Source organism: Nansenia antarctica, assembly GCF_963989245.1.
Source record: "Nansenia antarctica genome assembly, chromosome: 4".
In the NCBI taxonomy this organism is placed as follows: Eukaryota; Metazoa; Chordata; class Actinopteri; order Argentiniformes; family Microstomatidae; genus Nansenia; species Nansenia antarctica.
The window spans coordinates 58784676-58809570 of NC_137689.1; the positions used below are offsets into that span (position 1 = coordinate 58784676).

At 46.1% G+C, this 24895-nt stretch overlaps 1 protein-coding gene across 1 annotated transcript; it reads right to left on the minus strand.

Moving 5' to 3' along the window:
- Window positions 1-842: 842 nt before the first annotated feature.
- zfyve16 (zinc finger, FYVE domain containing 16) lies at window positions 843-14337 on the minus strand. Its single transcript, XM_080529533.1, has 18 exons — window positions 14221-14337; window positions 13055-13163; window positions 10589-12702; window positions 9452-9548; window positions 6947-7123; window positions 6687-6826; window positions 6290-6521; window positions 6039-6161; window positions 5679-5834; window positions 5335-5559; window positions 5076-5158; window positions 3568-3672; window positions 3266-3416; window positions 2959-3039; window positions 2690-2852; window positions 2450-2555; window positions 2149-2325; window positions 843-1951 (listed from the first exon to the last, which is right to left on the minus strand). The coding sequence occupies exons 2-18, from the start codon at window positions 13122-13124 to the stop codon at window positions 1793-1795; spliced, it is 4359 nt and encodes a 1452-aa protein (XP_080385659.1). The 5' UTR covers window positions 13125-13163; window positions 14221-14337; the 3' UTR covers window positions 843-1792.
- Window positions 14338-24895: the final 10558 nt, after the last annotated feature.

The window sequence follows — 24895 nt, forward strand, 5'->3', positions numbered from 1 at the left end:
GGTGTGTGTGAGCAGATAAGGAGTGGGTTACAGTCGGGGTTATGTAACAGGTTGGGGTCAGAGAACAGCACTAGAGGCATTACTCCCGAGGTGGACGTCATCAATGACCACTCGGGCAGGAGCCCTAAAATGTACTCTTGGTCACATTCAGTGTTTTCAGCATTGGACACTTCAACTCCCATAAAGAGGAGCAACTCCCAGTGCAACATAACAGAATAAGAAACTTGTTCAATTCACATCAGTATCAATCTAGAATGTCAATTTCCATCAACCAACATCAGAATGATAAGAATAATTACTCACCTTCATCAATACAACATTTCCACAATATCATTCAGTTTCAATAATATCAGTGCCAAGAGTTGTTAGCAAAGCATCTGAGTGGTTGGCTGGCTCTAGGGCCTGTGGTTGCTAATCACCAACTAAGGTCTATATGGAATCTGCAGGGAAGTAAATCTTACCTTTATCTTTGTCTACATATTCAATCAATACAATTCAATCAGTTAATGTTTTATAGTATTACCGTAGTCTGTTTCGTTCAAACTATTCGGTAAATAAATAATTTCAGTCGATTTCAGGGTAAATTGTTCTGGCCCTTGTTTTCGTCCTCTGTGTGTTTAATGAACTTTATCTGCACTATAACTGCAAAAAGTGTACCGGCTAACATCCTATCAAAAATATGAACTTCTATTCCATTGACTGAACTGTTCCAAAAATAGTTCTTTAAACTTAAAAAAAAAAAAGAAGAAAAAAAAGATCTTGATATAATTTATATATGAATACATCTTCTATACATTACATTTGTCAAAGCCAACAGTAAGACTGTGTGTCAGAAGCTCCACTTGAAACACACACCATGAGAGAAAAGAACATGGGAACCTGATTCTAGAATCACAAGCTGGCAAGAAGGTATTAGCCTGGTTCCAGCTCTGTAGTCAGGGATCAGGCGAGCCTCATGTCCTCCTTATTCTTAAACAGAGTTCATTTTGAGTAATGGTTCATAAAGAGAATTACTTATGTAGCACCTAAGCAGCAGGTGCATCTCTTCTCAAGCTTGGTATACAGCTGTCAATCAAGTAGCTTGTTTCATTACGAATATTCATCTTTCACCATATGGTCACCCTAAATATACAGAAAATACATGTAAAGGAAAGGAAAGCCGCTTGTTGACAGAGTGTCTGTAGGAAACATTCATCGAGATGCTCCTAACTGACAGAAGCCAGAAGGAGTTTTGAAGGCAAAGCAGGAGGAGAGAAAAGAGTAGTCCGATGGTTAGAATGGTTTGGTTGTTTTTTGGTAGTTTTTGTCCATGGTTAGTGTTTGGCCTCTTGGAGTAAAGCAGCGTTGGTGACGGCAGAACGCACGCACGCACGCACGCACGCACGCACACACACAGACACACACACACACACCTCTGGAATGGAGAGCCCACCAAGGCACACACATCTGGCCTCCAGGGGGTTAGGAAAAAGGGAACGTGGGAATGTCCTGCCATTGGCCGTTTATTTTGTCCAGTCGTTAACCATGAGTGATTCGCTGTGTGTTCTCAAACGGATTGTAAGCTATGTGTCCTCAGATCCTGTCAACTGAAACCAGGTCCTGGGCTCAAACATCTTACTCTGTGCACAGACGTCCTGGCCTTGTGTGTGTGTGTGTGAGAGAGTGAATGCACGTGTTAGCTGTGTGTGTGTGTGTGTGTGTGTGTGTGTGTGTGTGTGTGTGTGTGTGTGTGTGTATGTGTGTATGTGTGTATGCGTGTGTAAGATACTGTGTGTGTGTGTATGCGTGTGTGTTAGATGCTGTGTGTGATGTAGAAAGTGAACTCCATGTCCATGGCTGTCTGTGGTACGCTGGCGGTTCCTCCGTGGATGACAGGGATGAGGGCACTGTCCAGCTCATTCATATACCGCTGTGGAAGGAGCCTGCCCCCCGACCCGGCCTGGTACTCCACCTGGCACACAGACAAATCATCCATACATTAATTCAGTACCAGTTCGACACCATCAGACACTGTGGCCATCATGGAGAAGGTTTGAGGATCTTTCTGCACTAGGACTGCGCTAAATCCATCTGAACTGTATTAACGTAATAAAAAATTATAATAATCAGGGAATGAACTCAAATCAAGACCTGGGTGCAGTCATTTACCATGTCGGTTTGTGTGGAGACTCTGAGGGAGAGGGAGTTGATCCCACTAGCCGTGAGCACAGACAGGTGAGGGTTCAGAGCTCCACAGCTAGCCAGAGCCATCTCCCTCTGGAACACACTGCAGGACGGCAGCACCGTCGACAGGGAGCAGTCTGCACTCTTCAACAGGTAGAACACCTTGGGGGGGGGGGGCAGACAGGCTGGTAAAGACATACGTACAAGTCCCATGGAATAACAGGCATGTGTGTGTGTGTGTGTATGTGTGTATGTGTGAGTTTCAGAGTGTGTGTGAGTAACCCACCTCAGTGCATCTGATTGTGCGTCCCTCCGACTCAAACTCTGTGTCCTGCTGCATCTTCACACTGTGGACTCCCTCCATCGATCTCCCATCAACACCACTCGTGACACTGCACGCGCACGCACACACAAAACATTCAAACAATAGACTATTGTATCACTACAAAATCAACATGAAGATATAATTAGAGGTATTGTAATTATAAAAGAGAGATTGTATGTGTGTGTGTAATCTGTCCCTTACCCTGCATTGATAGGTGCAATCCAGTCCACCCAGCGTACGGTGACATTGTCTCTGAGTTCCCCTCCGTCAGCCTTCCCACAGGGGATGTGGAAGTCTGTCTGCCCCCTCAGAGCCGCACGCAGAGACTCCATGGTCTCTGGAGGGATCTGCACCATCAGCCCATCTGACACACACACACACACACACACACAGACGTTAGAACATACGATTTACTCTCAGAGACGTATTCAGACAGATGTGTAATAAGCATCGATGAATCTGTGCAGTACCTTCGACAATGCTGGACTTGGCGATGAAGCCAGAGGACGCTTTCAGAGCTCCGTTGAACACCACAAAGCTGGCCCCTGTCACTACAATTCCACACACACACACACACACACACACACACACAGAATTGCTTATGCACATAATGGTTGTCATTCCTACAAGGTTCCTTGTGGTTACAGGTAAGAGGTGTGTCCTGTCCGGTCAGTTTGGCCTGGGTCTAACCTGAGTTGTGTCAGAGTCTGAGTAGGTATGGATCAGTCAAGGTGTGTGGTTGGTGTGTGTCAAGTCTGGGCCTAGTTTGGTCCGAACCTGTGCGGGTCTTGCCAGGCATGCTGTTGGCCTGGGTCTGGTAGTTGCCCTCTTCGTTCTGGAAGCAGACCAGGTGAGAGTCGGCCTCCGTGCTGAAGCTGGCTCCCACACTGATCACATGCTCATTAGACGCATTCACCACCTTCAGCATCTGCCACACACACACACACACACACACACACAAATGTAAGTTAAAATAACATATGCCGGATACACACACAAGCTTTCTCTCCCAGCTGAACTTGCTCTTGGGGACGGATGTAGAAGTATGTAGTCCCTTCTCTGTATCTCGTCTGTCTTACCTCTGTGAACCTGCTCTTGGGGATGTCGATATAGCTGTGGCCCATCTCCATGTGGATTCTCAGACCCTCAACAGCTGGCAAACTGTATTGGTAGTTTCTCAGGTCCTGTGGGTATCCAACACACACAGATACAGACACATGATCAGGTCTCTCCACATAGTTGTCCCAAAGGGTGTATAATAGTCAAAGGTGAACTCCGAGGTGAAACGTTTGCCGTGGATATATGGACATTGGCTAGGAATATAGGAGTGGATATATTGGGGTTACGATGGCAGAGCTCGGTAAGATCCCTTCAGTTTTTTGGTATTTTCTTTTATACAGCCAGTGGGTTTTTGCCAAACCTATATTTGTTCAGCAAATGGGTTTTTGGCACTATTCTTCTTTTCTTTTTTTAAGGCTGGTGAAGGTTTCTTTTTATGTTTGGATTATACATTTTGCGTGGATTGTTTTGTTTGGAGTTACGTCACAGCCGGATCCGTTTTCTATAGGGACTGAGTTGATTAGGGTGAGATTGGGACGTTTAGGGTTAGGCTTTGTGATTGTATGTGGACTCTGTTGTGTTAGTTTGCCGAATTGCATAGATTATTTATGTGTTTGCTAAAATACATATATTGTTTACGACATTTCTCTATGTCTTAGTTTTCTCTTGAGCACCATTCTATTGTTGATATATATGTCATGTAAATGCTATACAAGGAACAGGAAATAACAGCAGACCCTAATTCTATGTGACACAATCTTGGTAATATTAAATCATTGACTGTTACAACTCTTTAATTTGAAATGTTATGGTCACTGTGAACACTTCAACAGCGGAGAGAAATGCGCTACAGAGAGTCGTGAGAACAGCACAGAAGATCACCGGCGCCCCCCCTCCCCTCTCTGGAAGAGCTGTACAACACACGCTGTCTCAGGAAGGCCTCCAAGATCTCCAGGGACCCGACCCACCCTGGGTACGTACACTTTACCAGGCTGCCCTCGAAAAGGCGGTTCAGGACCCTGGCCGCTAAGACTAACAGACTGAAGAACAGCTTCTACCACAGGGCCGTCCAGGCCCTAAACACAGCAAAGACCTAAGTTCTGGGCCCTGGACAGTCTGGACGGATTGTATGGCAGCTGCTGGACTGAAAAAATCAGGTGTAGTGCTGAGGCACAAACATGTACATTTCAAGCCTGCAAACTGTGACACTTTAAATAACGTGAAACAATACTATTGTGCAATATGACAACCCTAGCCGTCTATCTGTACAGTATAGTACAGTGGATTGTGTACATAGCCTTTATTGATGTAAACCAGCTCCTTCCCTTCTTGTGATTTTTTTTAAAAGTTTTTTTTTTTTTCCTTTTCCTAACACCAGGGGAGCCACCCCTCCTAAATTTCGTTGTTTGGTACCTGTACTGTAGCAATGACAATAAAGTCCATTCATTCATTCATTCATTCATTCATTCAGAAGTGGGATAAGAACACAAAAATGAAGTACAGTGTGCCTGTGTTTTTTGGTACTTACAGCCAGAAGGTTCATGATGGTGTGACCAGTCTCTCTGTACACGGACTCCCTGAAGCGCACACTGACCAGTGTGCTGGGGTACGCTGCATCGCATAAAACACATCATTTAGGTCAAACTATAGGTCATTTAGGATTACACATTAGTCAACACGCACGCGCACACGCGCGCAAACACGAGCGCAAACACACACACACACACACACACACACACAGTCAAAACAGTCACAATCTTTAGTGTAACAACAAAAACTAGACAAACCACTGTGTTCTGCGCCCAGCCGTAGCAGCAGCCTGAGGGGGAAGACTTTGGCCCAGGGGACCTCCAGCCTCTGTATGAGCAGGCCAAACAGGAAGGGCTGGGGTGGCAGACACAGGCCCTCCAAAGGCTGGAAGGATGGGGAGAAGAACAGCACTCCGCCGTGCTCCTTACTGCCTAAGAAACTGCCCGTAAACGTCATGTTACCCAACTCCTCCACAAATCTCCCTGTGGGAAGGGGGGGGAAAGACACATCAGAAGAGTCACCTACGTACACATGTTATCATTACACCTTATTAGAGCTAGAGAGAGTGTGTGTGTGTGTGTGTGTGTGGGGGGGGGCTCACCTCTCTGGGCATCCTGGTAGATGTTGAGATAGAGTGTGAACAGCTCTTTAGGCAGAGCTCTCTCCTCAGACAGACACTCCAACACAAACACCAGCTCTCTCTGGCCTACAGCCTGCAGACCACTGGAGCCCAAACACCAGCACCTTCTGCTGCAGTCTGATAGGAGACACAGACACGTACAGTGAGGAAAACACACTCTGGTTTAGGACTGGGCCTAGAGCGGTCCACAATAGCTTTCACCTGTCTATTGCTCTCAGATCAGTGGAGGTGAAAAGGAGAGGAAGACATGTTTAAGGATGTGTTGTCAGAGCACAGGGAGGAGGGATGGGTTAGGGACTGAGTGTGAGGGGTTCTACTCACATGTTACCAGTTTGACGTTGACCAGCAGGTTGGCACTAAGGACAAAGGTCAAAGGACGTGGTCCGCCCTCCTCCAATAGGAGCATGATCTGGCAGGGGGCAGGGCGCTCCTCCACCAATAAATCTGCAACAAAAACATGAGCAGGGAACTGTGACTGGTGAATGGTCAAACACAGAGACAGAGACAAACACACAGACAAACACACAGACACACACACACACACACACACACACACACACACACACACACACCTCCTCCCTCATCATCCTCTCCTGTGGTGATGAGTAGAGGGGGCAGCCCCTCCTCGTCCTCGGGCAGCAGGCTGGGGCTCCTCTCCACACAGGCTCCCACTCCACACAGCAGGCTGTAGTCCCAGGGCCCAGACACCGGGGGGCGCACCACCTCCACCTCCCCAGGGGCCGACACCCCCCCTCCCACACCACCTTCCAACACTGCCGGGACAGGGGACCCTCTGTTGCCAGACTGGGGGAAAGATGGATGAATATCAAGATGTTAACCAAGAGAAAGAGAGAGAACGATGATAGCGAATAAAATGAAGGAAGAAAGGACAGAAAATACATTTCAGAAAGTGTGCATATGTGTGTGTGTGTGTGTGTGTGTGTGTGTGTGTTGAGTGGCTCTTCTCACCAGGGGTGGGTCTGGGGTGACAGGGCTGGACTCCTGGGAGCTCCTGCGGCCCGTCACTGACAGCCTGGTTGTGTCAGCCACCTCCCCGTTGGGCAGGATGCCATCTGCAAACCACACACGCTTCTGCTCACGAGGAAGACCTGCCGTACACACACACACACACACACACACACACACACACACACACAGTCAGTTAGACAGCGGACAAAGTACAATAAGGACACGTTTCTAGTAATGTGTGTGTGTGTGTGTGTGTGTACCGTCGTTGCCTGGGTGTTTGAGCACAGAGACGGGCACCATGACGGTGGGCGGGGGGGAGTTGAGGGTGCCTGCAGCACGGGCCTGCTGTAGGGGGGGGATGGTGCTGCAGTACTCAGACGGGATGTTGGGGTTCGGGCTCGGTCCCGTAGGACTCATCATACGCTCCAGGGCCTGGGCTATAGGGAAGAGAGAAGGATGGGTGGGGGGGGGGGGGAGTGAGCAAACACAAAACACACCTGCCATAGTGATGTCCATACCAACAAACTATTCTTAGCATTTTCCCTGACCCTGCCTGGCCACTACCACCTAGCCTTCCAATATAAAGTCATAGGCTTGTCAGAGCCTAGCATAAACCTATACAATTGCTTGATGTCTGTAAACAGTGAGTGTGACTAGGGCAAGGTGGAAAGATTGTTTATCCCAACAACCTTTCTTGAGCAGGCATCACTTGAAAAGGGGACTTCATTCTCAATGTGGTTTCCATAGCAAAACAAAAACAAAAACAAAACAAAACAAAAAATACAACAAACCGTCTACTATATTCTAGCGGTGTGAAAGCATAGTCCTGCTGAGGGAGAGAGTGTGCATGTGTGAGGGAGGGAGTGTGCATGTGTGAGGGAGAGAGTGTGCATGTGTGAGGGAGAGAGAGAGAGGGGGGGGGGGGGAGTTGTTTCCAGGAAAGCAAGCTATGACAGAATGGAACACCCAACGCTGTCCGCCTACACTTTCAAATGTGCTGACTGAGCTCTAGCCGACATTATATTGATTAAGCATCATATAATCTTTATCGATCCGGTGACACAGGCACCGGCTAGGTACAGGCTAGATACACAACATTGGAACACGCAGGCCGTTTAAAAGAAGCACACAAGAACGCATGCTTAACACTGGAGATTGTATGATTCCTGATTACGGTTATTGTCAGCAAAGGTTAAAAAAAACAATAGATCAATAGCATACCAACGACCCAGAGGACAACAGGCACAGAGGACTTGAAGTAGTTCACCTTAATGTAGGCTAATGACAAGGCATAAAACAACCCAGTGTCCTCCACAGAGCTGGGACCAGAGTAAACAAGCCCAAGCTGACCTGAATTCCCTGTGTGCGCCTGCGTGCGTATACATGTGTACCGGTATGTAAACATACCGTGTGTCGCACATGAATACTGGAAAAAAGAAAAAAAAACATACCATAACATAAACAAACCTGAGCTAAATCATCAGTCTGCCTGTTTAAATGTCTGACTCGTCTTACCTGGCGCATGTCTCCAGAGTTCTCCTTGAACATGCTAACCTACGTAGCCTTACTCGAGCTAGCTCAGAGGCTAGTCTGTTAACCTCACTGAAGCTGTCGATGGTAGTCCCTATAGCCTGTTAGCTGTGTTAGCTGCAGATTCCAGGCAAGGGGTGTGTACAGTAAGGCACACAAGCTGCACCCCATACTAATGAGAAAGATGGAGAGAGAGAGAGAGAGAGAGAGAGAGAGAGGGAGGGGGGGGGAGTATTGCACACTGCTCTAGCCCTCAGAGTCCCAAGCAAAGCCAACGGTTTGTCCTTTTTCCCTCTTAGTCAGTCTCTCTCCTCACACACAGAGGGGGCGAGATTTTGCCTGAGAGCCTCACACGGTCACTGCGTCAGGTGGGTCCTGTACCACACACTCAGTCCAAGGACACACACCAGTGTCCTGACTCCTTATAGCTATAAATCTCTCCCTCTCTCAGCCAACCCCCCCCCCCCACCCCCACCCCTCTCTGCAGCAGCAGTCACTGCACTGGCGACAACTCTCTGGGGAGAAATAAGTCCTTCATTACCAGACCAGGGAAGAGTAGAAGCAGAGAAGTGGACTGAGTAGCATAGAACAGATAGGCCTATGCTTTTCTTTCCCATCTGATCTTGTTCAACTTGTTTCTCTCTAGCTCTCTGACTATTGAGATAACCGTTTATTACTGTGACTAGGCCTACACATAACAAATCACACAATGGCTGGGAAGAGTGCACGCACATACACAGTGCGAGAAGCTGAGCATGAATTAAGGCCTTTTTCAGTGTGTTACCATAAAGCCACATATGCCTCTGAGCCAAGAGCTGTACGGCCTATCAGAGGCCTTATGAATACTCAGTGTTTGCCCAAGATCAGAGCTTCCTTTCATGCCTTCAGAGGACGGTTCGACATCTCACACAGACAGAGCGGTCAGCTGAGCTATTAGACGTCTAATGCTGGGTAGAGAATCAAACAGCTCACATGGAACAGTCAGCACTCACAACACAGCCTAGCGATGCTAAAATCTCTCGCTAATGATTAGCAATAAGTTGAACTATTGCCAACTTTTGCCAGCCACCAGTATACTGTATGTCGTTGTCCTGAACCACCTTTAGTCTTAAGACATTCAGGCTGTTCAAACATCTAGGTCGAGAAATCTAGCACACCTCCAGGGTTGATGATGACGTCACACAGGTGGAGAACAGGAGGCGAAAAAAAATACTCCCAGAAGGACACACTCTTACCTTTGTGTATGTTTTCAAAGCAGATGACACACACGCGGGCCTCTTTCTCCAGGTACTTGAGCTTGCATTTCCTGTTGCAGCATACGGCACAGTACACCTACACGAGGGGAGAGCAGTCAGCCACAGGAAACAAACAGTAGTATTATACCTCATCGACGCTTCAAAATAAGTTGCCCTGTGGCCATCCTCTTCATCGAGCTGAGAGGAGACCAGTAAATAAAAGGAATCGATGCATTGGACTGTGCATGGAAGACCCGAAATCCAAGTACACAAAAACAAATACTTTTTGGTCCCGTTGGGCTACAGTAGAGTCCATTCAGGATAATAAAAGCCCTCCCCCAGGGTCCTCTCAAAAGCAGTTTTAATCAGATTCACTGACTTTAAACATCATAGGTCCGGCTTACACTCGAAGGAGTGAGTGGAGATCCATAGAGGCACAGGAAAAATAACTGATGACTCATGCTCCTTTTCCGAGTATGATATCTGCTGAGCTATTTTTAGCAGCAGAGGGACACAAAATATATAGGCCGTCATACTGCGTGATAAACAGTATGATGTACAGTACACTAGGCAGGGTCCATGCTGCTTTGTACACAAGCCTGGATGAAAAGGAGCAGCATGAATATGTCCGTTGGGGCTAAAACAATAGGCCTAGTGTAAGTCAGAAACATGATCTGAGACGAATTCACATTTAAATCGTAATCCTCTGCCCTAAATGACACATTAATGCGATTTATATCCAAAAGGATTAGGCTATTATTTCAGCTATTGTATTGAAGTATACTGTGTAAGTGGAGAAGAGAGGAAACCGGAGGAGAGTACAAATTATGTAAATAGAAAAGGTACAGTTAAAATATCAACTGTGCTATGCTGTCAGGTCTACACTGCCAATATGAGGCACAGTTGGTGAAAACCCAAGTAAATGTGCAATGAAAATTCAAACAATGCCCAGCAAAAATACAAATGGCAAGGGCTTGTTTTGCCCAGTTATAATTCGAAACAGCAATCTGATTTTCCTCCCCTGTTTTTATTACTATTCAGCATCTACACAGTACACAGATTTAAACAGATGAACATACTCTTGAGAAAAGAACAGAAAACAAAACATCCTTCTTCCCGATAGACAAAGCTACGTACCTTCCCACAAGCCCGGCAGTGGTGCCTCCTCTTGGTGAAGGTAAACTTCTGCCAGCAGTTCATACAATTAGGGGCCTCAGAATCTGGCACCCAGGGGGGCTGCCTGCACCCCAGCTCCTCCAACTCCACTCCCCTCCCATCCCCAGTCCTAGGCCCCTCCCCGGGGGGCTCTCCAGGGTAGGGCGGAGGCTCTGAGAGCTCATCATAGCCCTCACTGCTCTCATAACGCTCCTCAGGAGGGTACACAAGGCTGAGCTCACTACTGTTGGAAAGGTCGTCGGCAGGGTTGGGGCTGAGAGGAGAGGGGAGGCTGTTCTCATCCTCCTCCCCAGTGTTTGTGTCTGTAGGGCCACTGGGTCCATGGTCTTGTCCCTCTGCTTCCCTGGCGGCTGGGGGAGCTCTGGGGGTTTGGCAGTGCAGCTGTTTGGGCCTGGCTCCTCCATAGCAAGGCTGTGCATCGGGGCTGAGGGTCGCACTGGAGGATAGCTCTGCCTGGTAGGGGCCGGGGAGGTCCTGGGAGGGAGTAGAGAGGGATGGGCTCACACTCTTCTCCATAGACACAGACATAATCTGGTCACTCTCTGGAGAGGCCACGCCTTCAAATCCTTCCCCTCTGAAGCTCCTTAGTTCCTCCTCCACCAACCTGTCCTCCAGGTCCCCGTTAAACTCTGAAAAGCCCTCGTCCTGGGCCTTCTCCCCAGACCTACCACAATGAGGGACCCCTTCCTCCCCCTCTGTCTCACCCCGGAGGAAAGCATCTAGCTCCTCATCTGTCACCAGCAGTCCAGCCTGGTCACTCTCAGGCAGGTATTCAAACCCAAACTCAGGAGGTTCAACTGGGCTGGGCTTTGGGAGAGGGGAGGGGGCCTGCTCCGGAGAAGAAGCACCTGGGGACAGCTGCTCCTCCGCTGGAGACAAGCTGTCCTCAAGTGTCCGCTGGGAGGCAGGGTGAGTAGGGAGTCCCTGGTGAAAATGCATCTCCGGCCTTTCTCTGTTATGTGACGGTACAGGGCTGTCCTGAGAGGAGGCATCAGGTATGGTACTTCTGTCCACCATATTAACAACCTCCTTGGGGAGAGTAGCACCCTCCATGGTCTCCGAGGCAGACAGGGAGTCTGTCTCTAAACTCTCAGACTGCCTAGCCTCCTCCTCCGCTGAATCCCCTCGAAGAGCCTCCTCATGGGCTTTGGGGTTCACAAGGGCCCCACACATGGACAGGCCCACAGGCTCCCTTTCTGCTGTGGGGCTGGAGGTGGAGGGTTCCTCCAAACACTGGGCTTCAGTCAGCTCAGACTGTTCGCTGGCCTCTATGGAGATGTCAGAAGTAGGAGTGTCCTCTATTTTGGTATCTGTGGGAAAAGGCTGGTCACCTGCCTGGTAGTGGTCGTCAGGGGAGTTATCCAGATGAGGTGAGTTATCCAGGTGTCGATTGATGTGGGCCACCTCTTCATCCTCTACCTCACCTTCTCTGTCTGCAGATTGATGGTTCAGTGAGGGAGTGTCTGCAGGCTCACAAGCCCTTTCCAGTGCAGCAGGGAGAATTACATCCAGCAGACTGAGAGAGGCCGAGTATCCACCCATTGCTTCACACGAATCCAGCCCCAGCAGCCCCTCTACACCCTCAAGAGCCTCCTTTCCCTCAGTCCTTCCCTGGCCAGGGCCCAGGCCCAGGCCCAGGCCCCTCATCACATCTCCAGGCATAGCTACCACAGGACTGTCAAAGTCCACCAGCAGACCCCCTTCCTCCTCCAGCCGTCTCTCTGCCACATCCAGCTCACTGAAAGCATCATGGCTGTTAGCCCTGATGAGGTAAGCTGAGCCTGTATCATTGACCAGGTCACACACAGGTTTCAGGGCTCGGTCAGGACATGGTGGTGCAGAGCTCTTTACTGTCCTGCTGTCCACAGAGGAGAGCAGGTCCACCCCAGTGAGAGGCTGGCCCTTGGCCTCGTGCTCCCCAGGGCTGGGACTGTAGTTGGGGGGACGGTCAGGGCAGCTATGGGCAGAGCCATAGTGTAGAGAGTTGAGGTCAGGGAGGGTGTGTGGGACAGTGGAGGGTTCCGGAAGGAAACACTGGGAGCCGGGGTATGCAGGAGGAGCCAGAGAAAGCTCTTCTGGACATGGAGAAGGGGAAATTGGGAGATGATGGGTGGACAGTGGAAAAACAAACAACAGTTTGTTAATTCTCTAAAGAAATAAGCAATAAATCACAACTGATCAACTTTCACCAACAAAGTACAATCTGCAGGTCTCATATAATTTAGCTTGTTAACCACAATTTATAGCCTGATATTTTATGCATAAACAAAACAGTCTGACAAAAACTGCCAAAAATAGAACACTGCCAGTATGACTTAGCAAACACCCCCCCCCCTCACATGCTATAGACACTACATGAAAATAGCATGCAAAAAGAGAAGAAACATTCTACTAGAATAAAATAAAAAAATTGTGGCAAACTCTCACCTGTGTTGAGCTCAAAGTCATCCAGGAGTTTGTCCAAGTCACACACAGCAGCCTTGAAGAAGCTGTCCATGCTGAGTTGTGAAAGAGGCCCAACTCACACCTCCGACTCCTAGGGCATAGAAACACACTTAGAAGGACAGTTTTATAATTGTGTAATTAACTAGTTGATCAAAGTAGTCATTTTTATGCACAGTCCCTGGGCAGTAGATCAACATAACATCAATGGTTGCCGATACAGCATTAGCCCGAGCTAATGGGGCACAATAGTGGATTTGGCATGACAGAGCCTCGGACCCATACATACTCCTGAGGTCGTTTCGGTTAATACAGAATCAACTTTCCCGATGAGTGAGTGATTGTGCCCTTCAGACTCTGACCCCTGCTCTCTGCCCGTCTGTGAAGAAATCTGATTAAAGATAATCTGGAAATGCTCAAGAGTAAGGAAGAATAGCCTCATAACATAAGGTGGCAGAAAAATAAGCCTGGTACATAATCTAATTAGCTTTACTAGTAAGAGCCGGTAGTCTAGTATATTGGAATTGTTGATCATAATTTAACGAATAATATTCAACTCTATGTAGCTTCTACAGTAACCCACCAACATCCAGTTTCAGGGAGATTATTGTACAATCACACAGGAGCAGCAATGTTTCAACATGGGTCCACCTGAACTGGAGTCTCCTTGCATTCTTTTTTCTACATTAGGCCAAACAAAGCTATGTTAGCTAGCAAGATTTACGTACCAATATACGTTGGCTGATATTATTAATATACCACTGACTACATTCAACACATTTAGTTGAATATCATCGACCAGATCAAACCAATAAAGAAACCCCACGACAGACTAGCTAACTCTGTCACTTACTGCCTTTCGGTTTCAGACTAATTAGCTAGCGAGCTAACTCGGTCTGGCTACTAGCTTAGCTGGAGGTTTGGAAGCTTGTTGATGTCAGTTGACAGACATTTCTCCAGCTAAGTTGGCTAATCACATATTTGACGATAGCTTGGCCGGTTCAACACCATTACCGTGCAATCATCCGTTCATTTGATGACTATCATCAGGGCAGGTGACATTAGCCTGATTTAGAGTGGGTTATAACAGCTACATTTAGCCATAACAACGGCAACAGCTAGCTAGAAAGACAAGTAATATGTGTCATTACCAGAAGATTCATTATAATTGTGAGGTTTTTCCTTCGCACTGTTATGCGGCTCCTCCGGTTAGTGAGAGGAAGACGTGTCTAAGACGGTATGATAGTTGACATTTCGTTAGCTATCGCACTGAAGTTTTTAGGGCAGTTTCCCACTCTGCCGACATCTTTTTTTTGGCCAGAAAGACGCAACAACGTTTGTTCACCGGTGGGGAATCGCGACATTCTTAAAGTGACAGCGCCCATATTGCTACTTTATTTACTTGAGTGTAGTGTGCAATGTACATCCATCAATTGACATTTCAGATGGACCGTTTTGCGATCAGAAATGTATCGACAATAAAATAACTGGAGATTAGCTTCGGCGATCATGTTTCTTCACAGAAACAGGGCAAAAGCCAGAGATCATAATGAGGATAGAGGATTTTTGTTTTTGTTTTGAGTCTGGGACATACAGCCAGATAATAGGCCTATAGTGGAATAAAAGACCACCAACAAAGTTCATGAACTGATCTAAATGCTTATTAAATCTGGTCCTATGTTCATGCACCTGGAGGTGACTGAGTAGAACTACAGTGGGGTGCACATTTTGGGCACCCCTGGTTTAAATGTCAGCAGGCTGGCTACTTGAAAAGATCTTGGTTCAAAAAAGATTGAACAATGAGCACCCCTGATATAGTCGAAACTGGCAACTGTTTTTTTTGTTTTTGGTAATCTGATCACAAAGTGACACTACCGTTTATTAGCGGGTTCTAGGGCATCAAAATTGCATTTCCTTGAAACTGCGTTCACTGATAGCGTGTATTATTATTATATGTGTAATTATGTGTATTTCTATATCTTATGCTTACCCAATCTAAAAGCTCACGGCACGTGCCTGGTGTCGCGCGGTTATAATAGTAGCCTACATCATTATAAAAGGCCTCGCAAATCTGACTTCGCACAGGGCCTCGCATATCTCCCAAGCGGCCCTGTTAGTGCAGCAGATTAATGAAATAATCGTTCGCTTGGTGATACAAGCACCAAATTTGGCACACAAGTGCTTTGGGACCTACTCTCTCAGAAAAGTACGGTTTCCACTTGAAAAAACAAAATGGCCACCATTTTTCAAGATGGCCGCCATTCGAAATGGATTCAAACAGCGTTTTTGACTGAATAATCCTATTTTGATGGCCTATACATTGAAATATATTGTAGCGAACGGGAATCTGCTAGTGTAACTTGCCCCATGCGGGAGTCGAACCCCGACCTCCCACATAACCGACGGCCGCGCTAACCATTAGACCAAGAGAGTTAACTCCCTTGGAGGAGCTGTTAACGGGGCCTCATACAGGATCATTACACTATCCTCACCGTTCGGGAGAGCGTGCCCTCACGCTTCACTATGTCAAGTCCCTCACGTGGACACGCCTCTCCGATGGCCTTCCTTCCATCCCACTTCTGACACCAGTGTAGCGAACGGGAATCTTCTAGTGTAACCTTGGCCAAATTCTACCCAAAGCCTTACTAAGCCTGCATCCTGAAGAGTCGCAAAAACATTGACTGCAACAACAAGAATATCTGTGTCGCATGCCTTGATCAACACAGACTTCATCTGTTGCTTGGCTGCATGAAGAGTATGTATGAAGATTCTGGAGTCAGCTTCCTCATGGTTACATGGACTTAAGCCTTCAAGGCTGATGGGCTTGTTTGATAGAGCCTGCTCCCCTTTGGTCACAACTATGACATTGTTGGGACACAGGGTCACTATCTTGTCGGCTAGGAACATGAAGAGCTCAGTCTTGTTGTTGCTGTCTCGCAGGAAGCTTTTCCAGTTGGGTGGCAGTTTGTTTTTGTCTGTCACTCTTCGTCGACCTCCCATACCTCTGTTTGACCTAGTTTCAGCCTTCAGGCTTGAAGTCCAGTAGACATCAAAAATGATATCTGTTCGCTCATACTTTGATGAGTAGGTCTGGATTTTTGGAACTACATCCTGGACAGCATATTCCTCAAAGGTCTTTGATGTCGTAGGAGACAATGAATGCACAAGAGAGGAACCATCAATGATAATGGCATCACATTCTGGTTGTTTGTCAGGAGGAGAAATGGTAGCTTCCAGAATTTTTGAAAGCTGAGACTTCTGGCCAGAGTGGAGTTTCCCTGTGTCACTCAGTGCAGCAGGGAAAGGTTGATTCTCATGCTTAAAGAACTCAAGCAGGTCACACTCTCGTGATTGGCACGATATAAAAAGCTGCGAGAACAGACGACAGTCATCTTTGAGTACCTGCTTCTTCATGTCACTGGAAGCTGCAGCTGCCTCTTGGCGAAAGAAGTCGGCTTTGTTCTTTTTAATGGGCTTATAGAAGGAACCCTCATCCCCCAGACCATTGAAAAAGTCTCTGAAGGCAGCTTGACCTTTCTCAAAGTGAGTTCTTACAAGCTCAGCAGCACTGGGATGTGCGATGGTTTTTGTGTCCAATGTGAGCAGATCTTTGGACTCTTCCTGGAAAGGATTGCCCAGATCCTTCATCACATCAAACAACTTTTGGACCTTGTCAGTGAAGGACTTCTGAGACTGACTGGTCTGCTCATGATGCCTGACATCTTTGTTTGCTTCTTTGACTTGAGATGCCAACTCATACTGGTTGACTAACTGGCTAACTTCTGGTCCAGACACCATCCACCGCCTCAGTAAAGATGGATCCTCTGTAAGGCCAATGGCACCACCATCACCTTTAACAACTGCATTGGCCTGCTCGTGAGCTTGGTCAATGGGTAAGCCTGAGAACTCCCTGTGAGTCTTGTGGACCACAAACTTTCCAAGCTGAAATTCATGGGAAACCTGAGGATGAGTTTGCTCCAAAGACGCCATGTCTCTGAGGTGGATGGGGAGCCATCGAGCATAGTTCACATTGTTGTTTGCAAAGAAGAATGGAATTAGAGCAGACAGTGCTTGACAATACAAGTTGAAGTTAGCTTCTCTGAAAGATCTGACCAAAGAGAAAACCACCAATTCCATTGACAACACAAGCTCCCAGAATTGAAACTGGGGGCTCTCCTCCCTGCGTTTATCACACCAGTCACTGAAATTCAGGGCTCCTTCATTCTCCTCTGCACAATGGTACTCATATGCTTCCTTTCGGAGCATGTAGAGACAACATGCTGTAACTTGGTGCATTAGGCGTGTTCTTGTGACACTTGAGGCAGAAAGAAATGAGTCAGCTTTTCCAGAAGAAGCTACCCCAGCCTCCACAAGAGCACCTGTCCACCCACTACTCTGAAGCAGGGTCCCCAGTGATCTGAATGCAGCCATCTCTATGTGGAGTCCACCAAACATTACAACAAATTTGTCCTCACCATAGGCTACAGGTCAGGCCAGTGCCACTGGACTTGTTTGGCAAGAGCATAAATAGGCTGGTCTGCAGTTATCACGGGAACCTGGTTTGGGTTGAGGTGTGCAATAGCATCCCTGACTTTGTTCATGGAATGCCTCACTGTGGCAACAGAATGTGCCTCATCACGAAGAAGGGGCAAGAGTGAGGTAATGCCCACTTCAAATTCAAGACCTCGCTTCTTCTCTGCATGGTGGACTGAACCCCATGGTGAGTTTCACAGCAGTGATGTCGACAGATGGTTGACCACATCATCTCAATTAATGGTGATGAATGCTGCCCTTCAATTTAATGCAATATCTGTGATCAGACAGCTTCCAAAAACGCTTATTTTGAGTTACGTAATAGCCACCATCTTGAAAACTGGTGGGCCATATTGGAATTTAATTGACACAATTGAGTTCCAGTAAGGATACATTCATTTTGATGTTTGGACCATTAACCCATTTCTGTTCATTCAAGTTCTACTCCAAAAAACGTTATTTTGCATCTGATGAGGCGGCCATCTTGAAAAGTGGCAGCCATCTTGGATTTTCAGCTGGAAACCGTACTTTTCTTAGAAAGTACATCCTGGACATCATTTGTGCCAAATTTGGTGCTTGTATCACCAAGTGAACGATTCTTATGAAATATTGATTGTGTGTGTGTGTGTGTGTGTGTGTGTGTGTGTGTGTGTGTGTGTGTGTGTGTGTGTGTGTGTGTGTGTGTGTGTGTGTGTGTGTGTGTGTGTGAGAGAGAGAGAGAGAGAGAGAGAGAGAGAGAGAGAGAGTTTTTACTAGATTGACTGTTTTGATAATGGGTTCAGGGTTGTGACATGGCATGAATTGAAATCGATTGGATGTTTGCTCAAGATACTGCAAGAATGCTTTTTACTGTGTTTAGTTGTCTACATTAAAACTGTATTTTTGTAGCATAGGTTAGACAAAGGGCGGAGTATACTTGAATGTTTGACGATGTATGTATTACATGTCAGTTGTATTTTCATTATTTGACAAATATATATGTAAGTTGTTAATTAATTTAAATGTTTAGGACCAAAAAAAAAAACTACTAACTGTAATATGTTAGCATTTTATACTGCTGGATAAGGGATGTATTTCTTCTGCTTTGTAGTAAAATGGTTTGTACTTCTACTAATGATACATTTGTGGTGTGGATAGTTTTATACTCAACAGATGTATTCAGTATTTCTTTATTAAAATGTGTATACTGTAGAGTTGTTCTGTCTCTGATCATCTCAAAGTCACAACCATAGTTTTTTTTTTGTGCTCAAATGTTTCTTTATTTTCCTTTAAAACAAACATAATGACAAAACAAGACAACAAGTTAATGTCTACCTTCTCTCGTCTCTTTCCTATTAGCTATATAAATTATGACACATCCTGGAGTAACTTTTTCATGACCTTTTGTTGTCCAATGTCCATTTTGTGTCTCTACAATTTAGTTTTTTAAGCATTCTTTAATTCATTAAAGACATTTATGTGTGTGTGTGTGTGTGTGTGTGTGTGTGTGTGTGTGTGTGTGTGTGTGGGTGGGTGTGGGTGTGTGGGTGTGTGTGTGTGTGTGTGTGTGTTGGGGGGCTGTCTCAGTGGTCTTCTTGTTGTATGCAAGAGGAGCACTTCATCATTTTGAAAACGCGGCTGAAGAACCTCCGAACCCCTCCCTTCTTCTTCTTCGTCTTCAGTTTGGTGGCTTTATCCTCTGCGAAGAAAGGACAAGATACTTGAGTGTCTTCCATTTATTAAATGATTAATGCAACTGTTACTTTAGACACAATGATTGGTGTGAGGGTGTTTGTTTTATGATGTTAACTCGTTGCGATTCTAGACAATTAACAGTAAAAGTAACTCACCACTGGAATGAATAGCCATGAGCTCTGAGGGCTGTAAACAAACAGAGGAGAGCAGTCTAAGAGTAGCTTGCTCCCGCTCTTTCTCTTTCTCCTCCATCTCCCTCTTCCAAACCTCTTTCTCGGCCTTTCTTTCGTTCGCCACTTTGACCATCGCTCTCATGTGGCAGGCCTGTCCGTCTGTGCTCTGTGGGACTGGGGTGTAGGTTGCGAAAGCTGGCGCTGCTGCCTCCAACATCTGGGCCTCTTTACACTCCTGTGGACATTTGATTTGATTTGATTTGATTTGATTAATTCATGCTTGCAGTGGAGCCAAGGCCCCACTGAAAAACTGCAGAACTTACATGACAAGAGATCATTTATACATGACAAAAAATATTAGCAGCGTACACAACAATTTTAAGGTTCAAAATATTTCAAGGCGGCAAATCAAGGGCAGGTAGCAGTCATGGTAGCCATGCTGTGTTTTTTGTGGGTCTAGATACTGTCATTGTACAGCCTAACTGCAGTATGAATGGTTGAGTTTTTCAGCCTGCTGGTCTTGGCGTTTGGTTCAGCCAGCTTGTGCTGGTCCCTTAGTGTCCTGGCAGTGAATATATAATATATATATATGTTAATATAAAATAAGACATACAGTGAATACACTAAAGGTGCAATCTCTAGAATGTCTCTATGAATGTATTTGGCAAGAGGGATCCCTTGTCTTTTCTGAGAATAAAACCATTCAGTTGTCTCCCCTCATCTTAGTGCATTGGCTATTTTTAGCCATCCTAAATGGGGTAAGTGGGCAGTTATCACAGTACCATAGTCCTTTGAAACTCCCCGATGGAGATAACAGAGCTATCACTCTGATAAACAATCCCCCCCTCCAGACACTGAACTGCCCACCCCCTCCAACACACACACACTTGACTATGACTCTCAGTATCCCCCCCACCTTGGGATACTATGGATATGACAATGGAAAATTCCTACACTATGATGACAATGACAATACTTGTTGGCTACTCATCCCTAATGTGATCGCTCTATAACCTTTGCACTACTGATGTTTACATTACTACCTTTGCACATACTGTATATTGCACATTGCGCATGTCTCCTGACATAGCTTCTTTTATACTTCTGCACATTCGATACTGTACATAAACTACCTCACTGTACATAGCCCATAACTGCATATTGCCCATAACTGTAGTATATACCTCTAAACTATACTGATGTTTACAATACTACCTCTGCACATACTGTATATTACATAGTTACCTATCATTACCTCTTGTTCTATTTGTATCATGCCATTATATCACTATTTGCACTTCTGGTTAGTTGGATGCTAAACTGCATTTCATTGTATTGTACTCTGCGATGACAATGACGTTGAATCTAATCTAATCTAAACAGACACAATGACAGATAGGGAAAAGTCAGGAAATGATTGTGTTAGATAACTAAAAGGTATTGTACTGCTTTCCCTCGCAAAGAGATTGCTGTCCCTCACAAGGTTCCCTCTCAAGAATAGGCTCACTTGCCCACTCAGCCCACAGGCCACATGGAATTCTCCCGGTGCGCCAGCAATTTAATGTCAATTATTCCTGCTTATTTAAACCCAGTAGAGCAAGGAAACTTACCTGCGGTGTGGCCTCGCTAGCCACCGATGGTCCAGCCTGGACCTCCAGGGGGGCTGCGCTCTGGGCCTGGTTGTCCCCGGGAGTGACCTCCTTCTGCACTGCCTCCTTCTGTTGCACCTCCTGCACTGCCTCCTTTTGCAGCACCTCCTTCTGCAGCACCTCCTTCTGCACCTCCTCCTTCTGCACTGCCTCCTTCTGCACCTCCTCCTTCTGCACTGCCTCCTTCTGCAGAACCTCCTTCTGCAGCACCTCCTTCTGCACTGCCTCCTTTTGCAGCACCTCCTTCTGCATTGCCTCCTTCTGCACTGCCTCCTTCTGCAGCACCTCCTCCTTCTGCAGCACCTCCTTCTGCACTGCCTCCTTTTGCAGCACCTCCTTCTGCATTGCCTCCTTCTGCACTGCCTCCTTCTGCAGCACCTCCTTCCGCAGCACCTCCTTCTGCACCGCCTGTTTCTGCAGCCTCTTTTCCTCTGCCAGGAGAGCTGTGGTGGTGCCGTCGTCTCCGATGAACTCGAAGAAGATGTTGACATCCTCCATCGCCAAACAACTCACCCGGTGCTCTTCTAGGCTGGATGCGTACTGGTCTGGGACACACTTCCCTACGGCGATGCCCACCAGAAAGGCAATGTTCCTGTAGGCACTGCCGTCACCTACTGCTCTCTTCAGCGCCTCCTTGCTGTAGGCCAGCTTCTTCAGCTTGGAAATGACATTCCTGATGACTTCCGATTTGTCATCGTCTCGGAGGAGGACATTCGCCAGTTCCTCCACCTCTGTCACCTGGACCCATGGCAAGAAGGTTGCCATCGCCTTCACGTCATTGGTCAGAACACTGGCCTCTGACTCGCTGCCCCGGCCAACAAAGGCCTCCTGGTTGAGCAGCAGGAGTACTTCATTAAAGAGCTGCCTGAGTGTGGCATCCAGGACTATGATCTGCCTGGGGATCTGCGGCAGACGAGAGCCCACCCTCTTCACCCTCATGTCCATGTCCTGCACCGCGTCCATGGCGATGAGCCTGGCTTCGGACGACTGCTCAGCAAAGCTCCACAGGCGGAAGGTTTCAGCTCCTGCTGTGAGCTTTCGGGCGATGGCACGGATCATATCGTGGGCCATGGCCTTGGTGATGGCAGAGAGAACATAATTTCTCCCAGACTGGGAGAGAAAAGAGGCAGTTGCATTCTCCATCAGCCCACTGATGTCCCTGGCAGCAGCAGCCTCCCATGTCTTCTCCATGGTGGAGGTCTTCAGTTTGGCCTCTGACCTGTTCTCTGTTAAGGATTCAGGGTTAGGGTTAGGGTTAGGGTTAGGACACTTCTATAAAATAAAAATAAAATATCTATAATAAATAATATTTAATAATATAATATATGCATGTATGTTGTTATCTAAAATCCTAACTGCAGTAATGTGATGCCTTGTTCTGTGATGCCATTCTTAAGTGAATTGGTGTGTGAATGTGTGTGTGAATGGGTGAATGATTGATTGATTGATTGAAAACTTTATTAGAAGATTTGCAGAAGTAGGTACATGAAAGTACATATTACATACAAGGTCAACTAACAGGATAAAAACCCAAGAAAGCCACTGGCTTATTTCAATTGGGGTCCTTGATTCTCAATTCATCGTTACATGTAAGACAGACACAAAAAAAAACTAGTACTATCTACAAGATAATACAGACAAATAACTAGTACTATCTACAAGATAAATATACATCCATCATGGGAAGAACAATACAACAAAACATTAGGTATGTACAGCGGGTAGGACAGGTGGGGACGTACACCACAGGTGGGGGCGGGGGACAAAACACAACGTATGTACAGTGATGAGAGGCCATTGTAAAGCGTTTTGGAATATGCCACTGTATAAGTGCAGTCCATTTACAGTAGGCATGATGCTTCTGTATTACCTACCCAGGAAATTTTCATAGGTCATCTCTACGATCTCTGGGGAGAGATCTCCAACCATTTGAAATACCCTGGAGTGAGTGACTTCCTTCAGGAGTGAGGCGAGGACAGGAAGGAGGATCTTCTTGACCGCCTCCTCCGCAGCTGATCGGGTCTTGCACAGGAACAGGTCCATCCCCTCCATGGTTACCTTCATGTGACAGACAGAGAGTTGACTCAAGCGAGCACTTTGAGGTTTGTCTCCAGGAAATAGCAGTGTGTTGTGTGGTCATACCGTTCTGCCCATCAGCAGTGAGAGGCGGTGCTCATCCTCGATCTCCCTGCGGACTTCCTCCTCCATCTTCTCCATTCCGAGGAGCCTCTCGGCTCTCCAGAGCTGTGCACAACATTACACATTATTTCTTACAGGAGAGTCAGGGCACTAATATGTTAATAAAATGAATTGACTGTCTGTTATTGCTGGGTATGTCAGTAAACATGTTCATGTGTTGTCCTAGTAGGCTACTTACAAGTTCAAGGAGATGGAGCTGTAAGTTGGGCTCTTTCTCAGCCATGTACTCATACCTTCATGTGAATAAAATAATGTATCAGACTACTATCCATAGAATAACCTATCTATACAGTTTGATAATGTATCAGACTGCTATCCATAGAATATATCAACCTATCTATACAGTTTGATAAAATCTCTCACTCATCTTTGACTATGCAGAGGTGGATCTTAGACTTCATAGACATAGCCAGCAGGTTTCTGGGAATTTTGTATTTGTACTTGAATTTTGTCATTGTATTTCTCTCCTGTGTTTAAGTTTTTGTTACCACTCCCTTGTATTATTCCCTGAAATAATAATACAAAATTGATCACAAAAAAAGAAATCACTCACTCATCCAGCAGGAAGGGCCTGTCCGTATACAGCCAGTTCCTCATGTCCTTAGCTGTTATATAGGAGGGGACCTCCACCGGATGTTTCAGCAACATGAACGCCTTCATGAGCTTTTTCTGCAAAAGAGGGAGACACACATTAAAGTTTTAACAGTTTATCTCCTGTGCATTTGTGCCTGACTATTGTTTCAACTTACCTCCCCGTGGAGTAGGGCTTTATAATCATCATAACCACCCTCCATATTAACTGTGGTCATGGTAACATAAGGGAGAAACATGAAAAACCAATGAGTTAAAACAGCAAGTAACTATAAAATATAGACACATATAAAAAATATTATATTGAACATGTAATTTCTGATACATTGGAGGAATAAATACCTAATGAAGAACAATCAATAATGGTTATTGATCGTGAATACTTGTGAATACTAATAAAACGCAGTGACAAACGGATTTCGCTAGAGAGTCGAGAGTCGAGCAGGTCAAAACTTCTGTGAGTTAACTTGACCAAGTGCGGAATGTTAAAACATTGTGTCATGACTACATGATTCCGTAGTGATAACAAGTGCGGAATGTTAAAACATTGTGTCATGACTACATGATTCCGTAGTGATAATTTCTGAATCAGAACTTCTGATACATTATTGCGTGGTGCGCTGAGAGATTTGTTATCATTGGAGGGTGACAGCGCCACTCAGTGGTAGAAGAATGTTACTGCACCATAACTGGACTGAGATGCCTGATCTGTTTGAGGGGGATAATAATGACCATGACTATTGGTACTTTTATTTCCTGTCAGGTTTTCTTCATAATCACAGCATTCTTTGGCACAGGGAACATAGCATCCATTAAAGGAAATGTTCAACTCTGTGTCTGAGGTTTTTAAATGTTCCAAGAGAAATTAGTTCCTTCAGGTTCAGAGTGCTCTATAGTGAATTCCAGGCAGCAGGTGAAAAGTGCATGAAAGAGTGCTTGCCAAATTCAGAGCGAACTGAACGTAAGGAGTAAGTACTCTGGATTCTTGAAATATAACCACATAAATA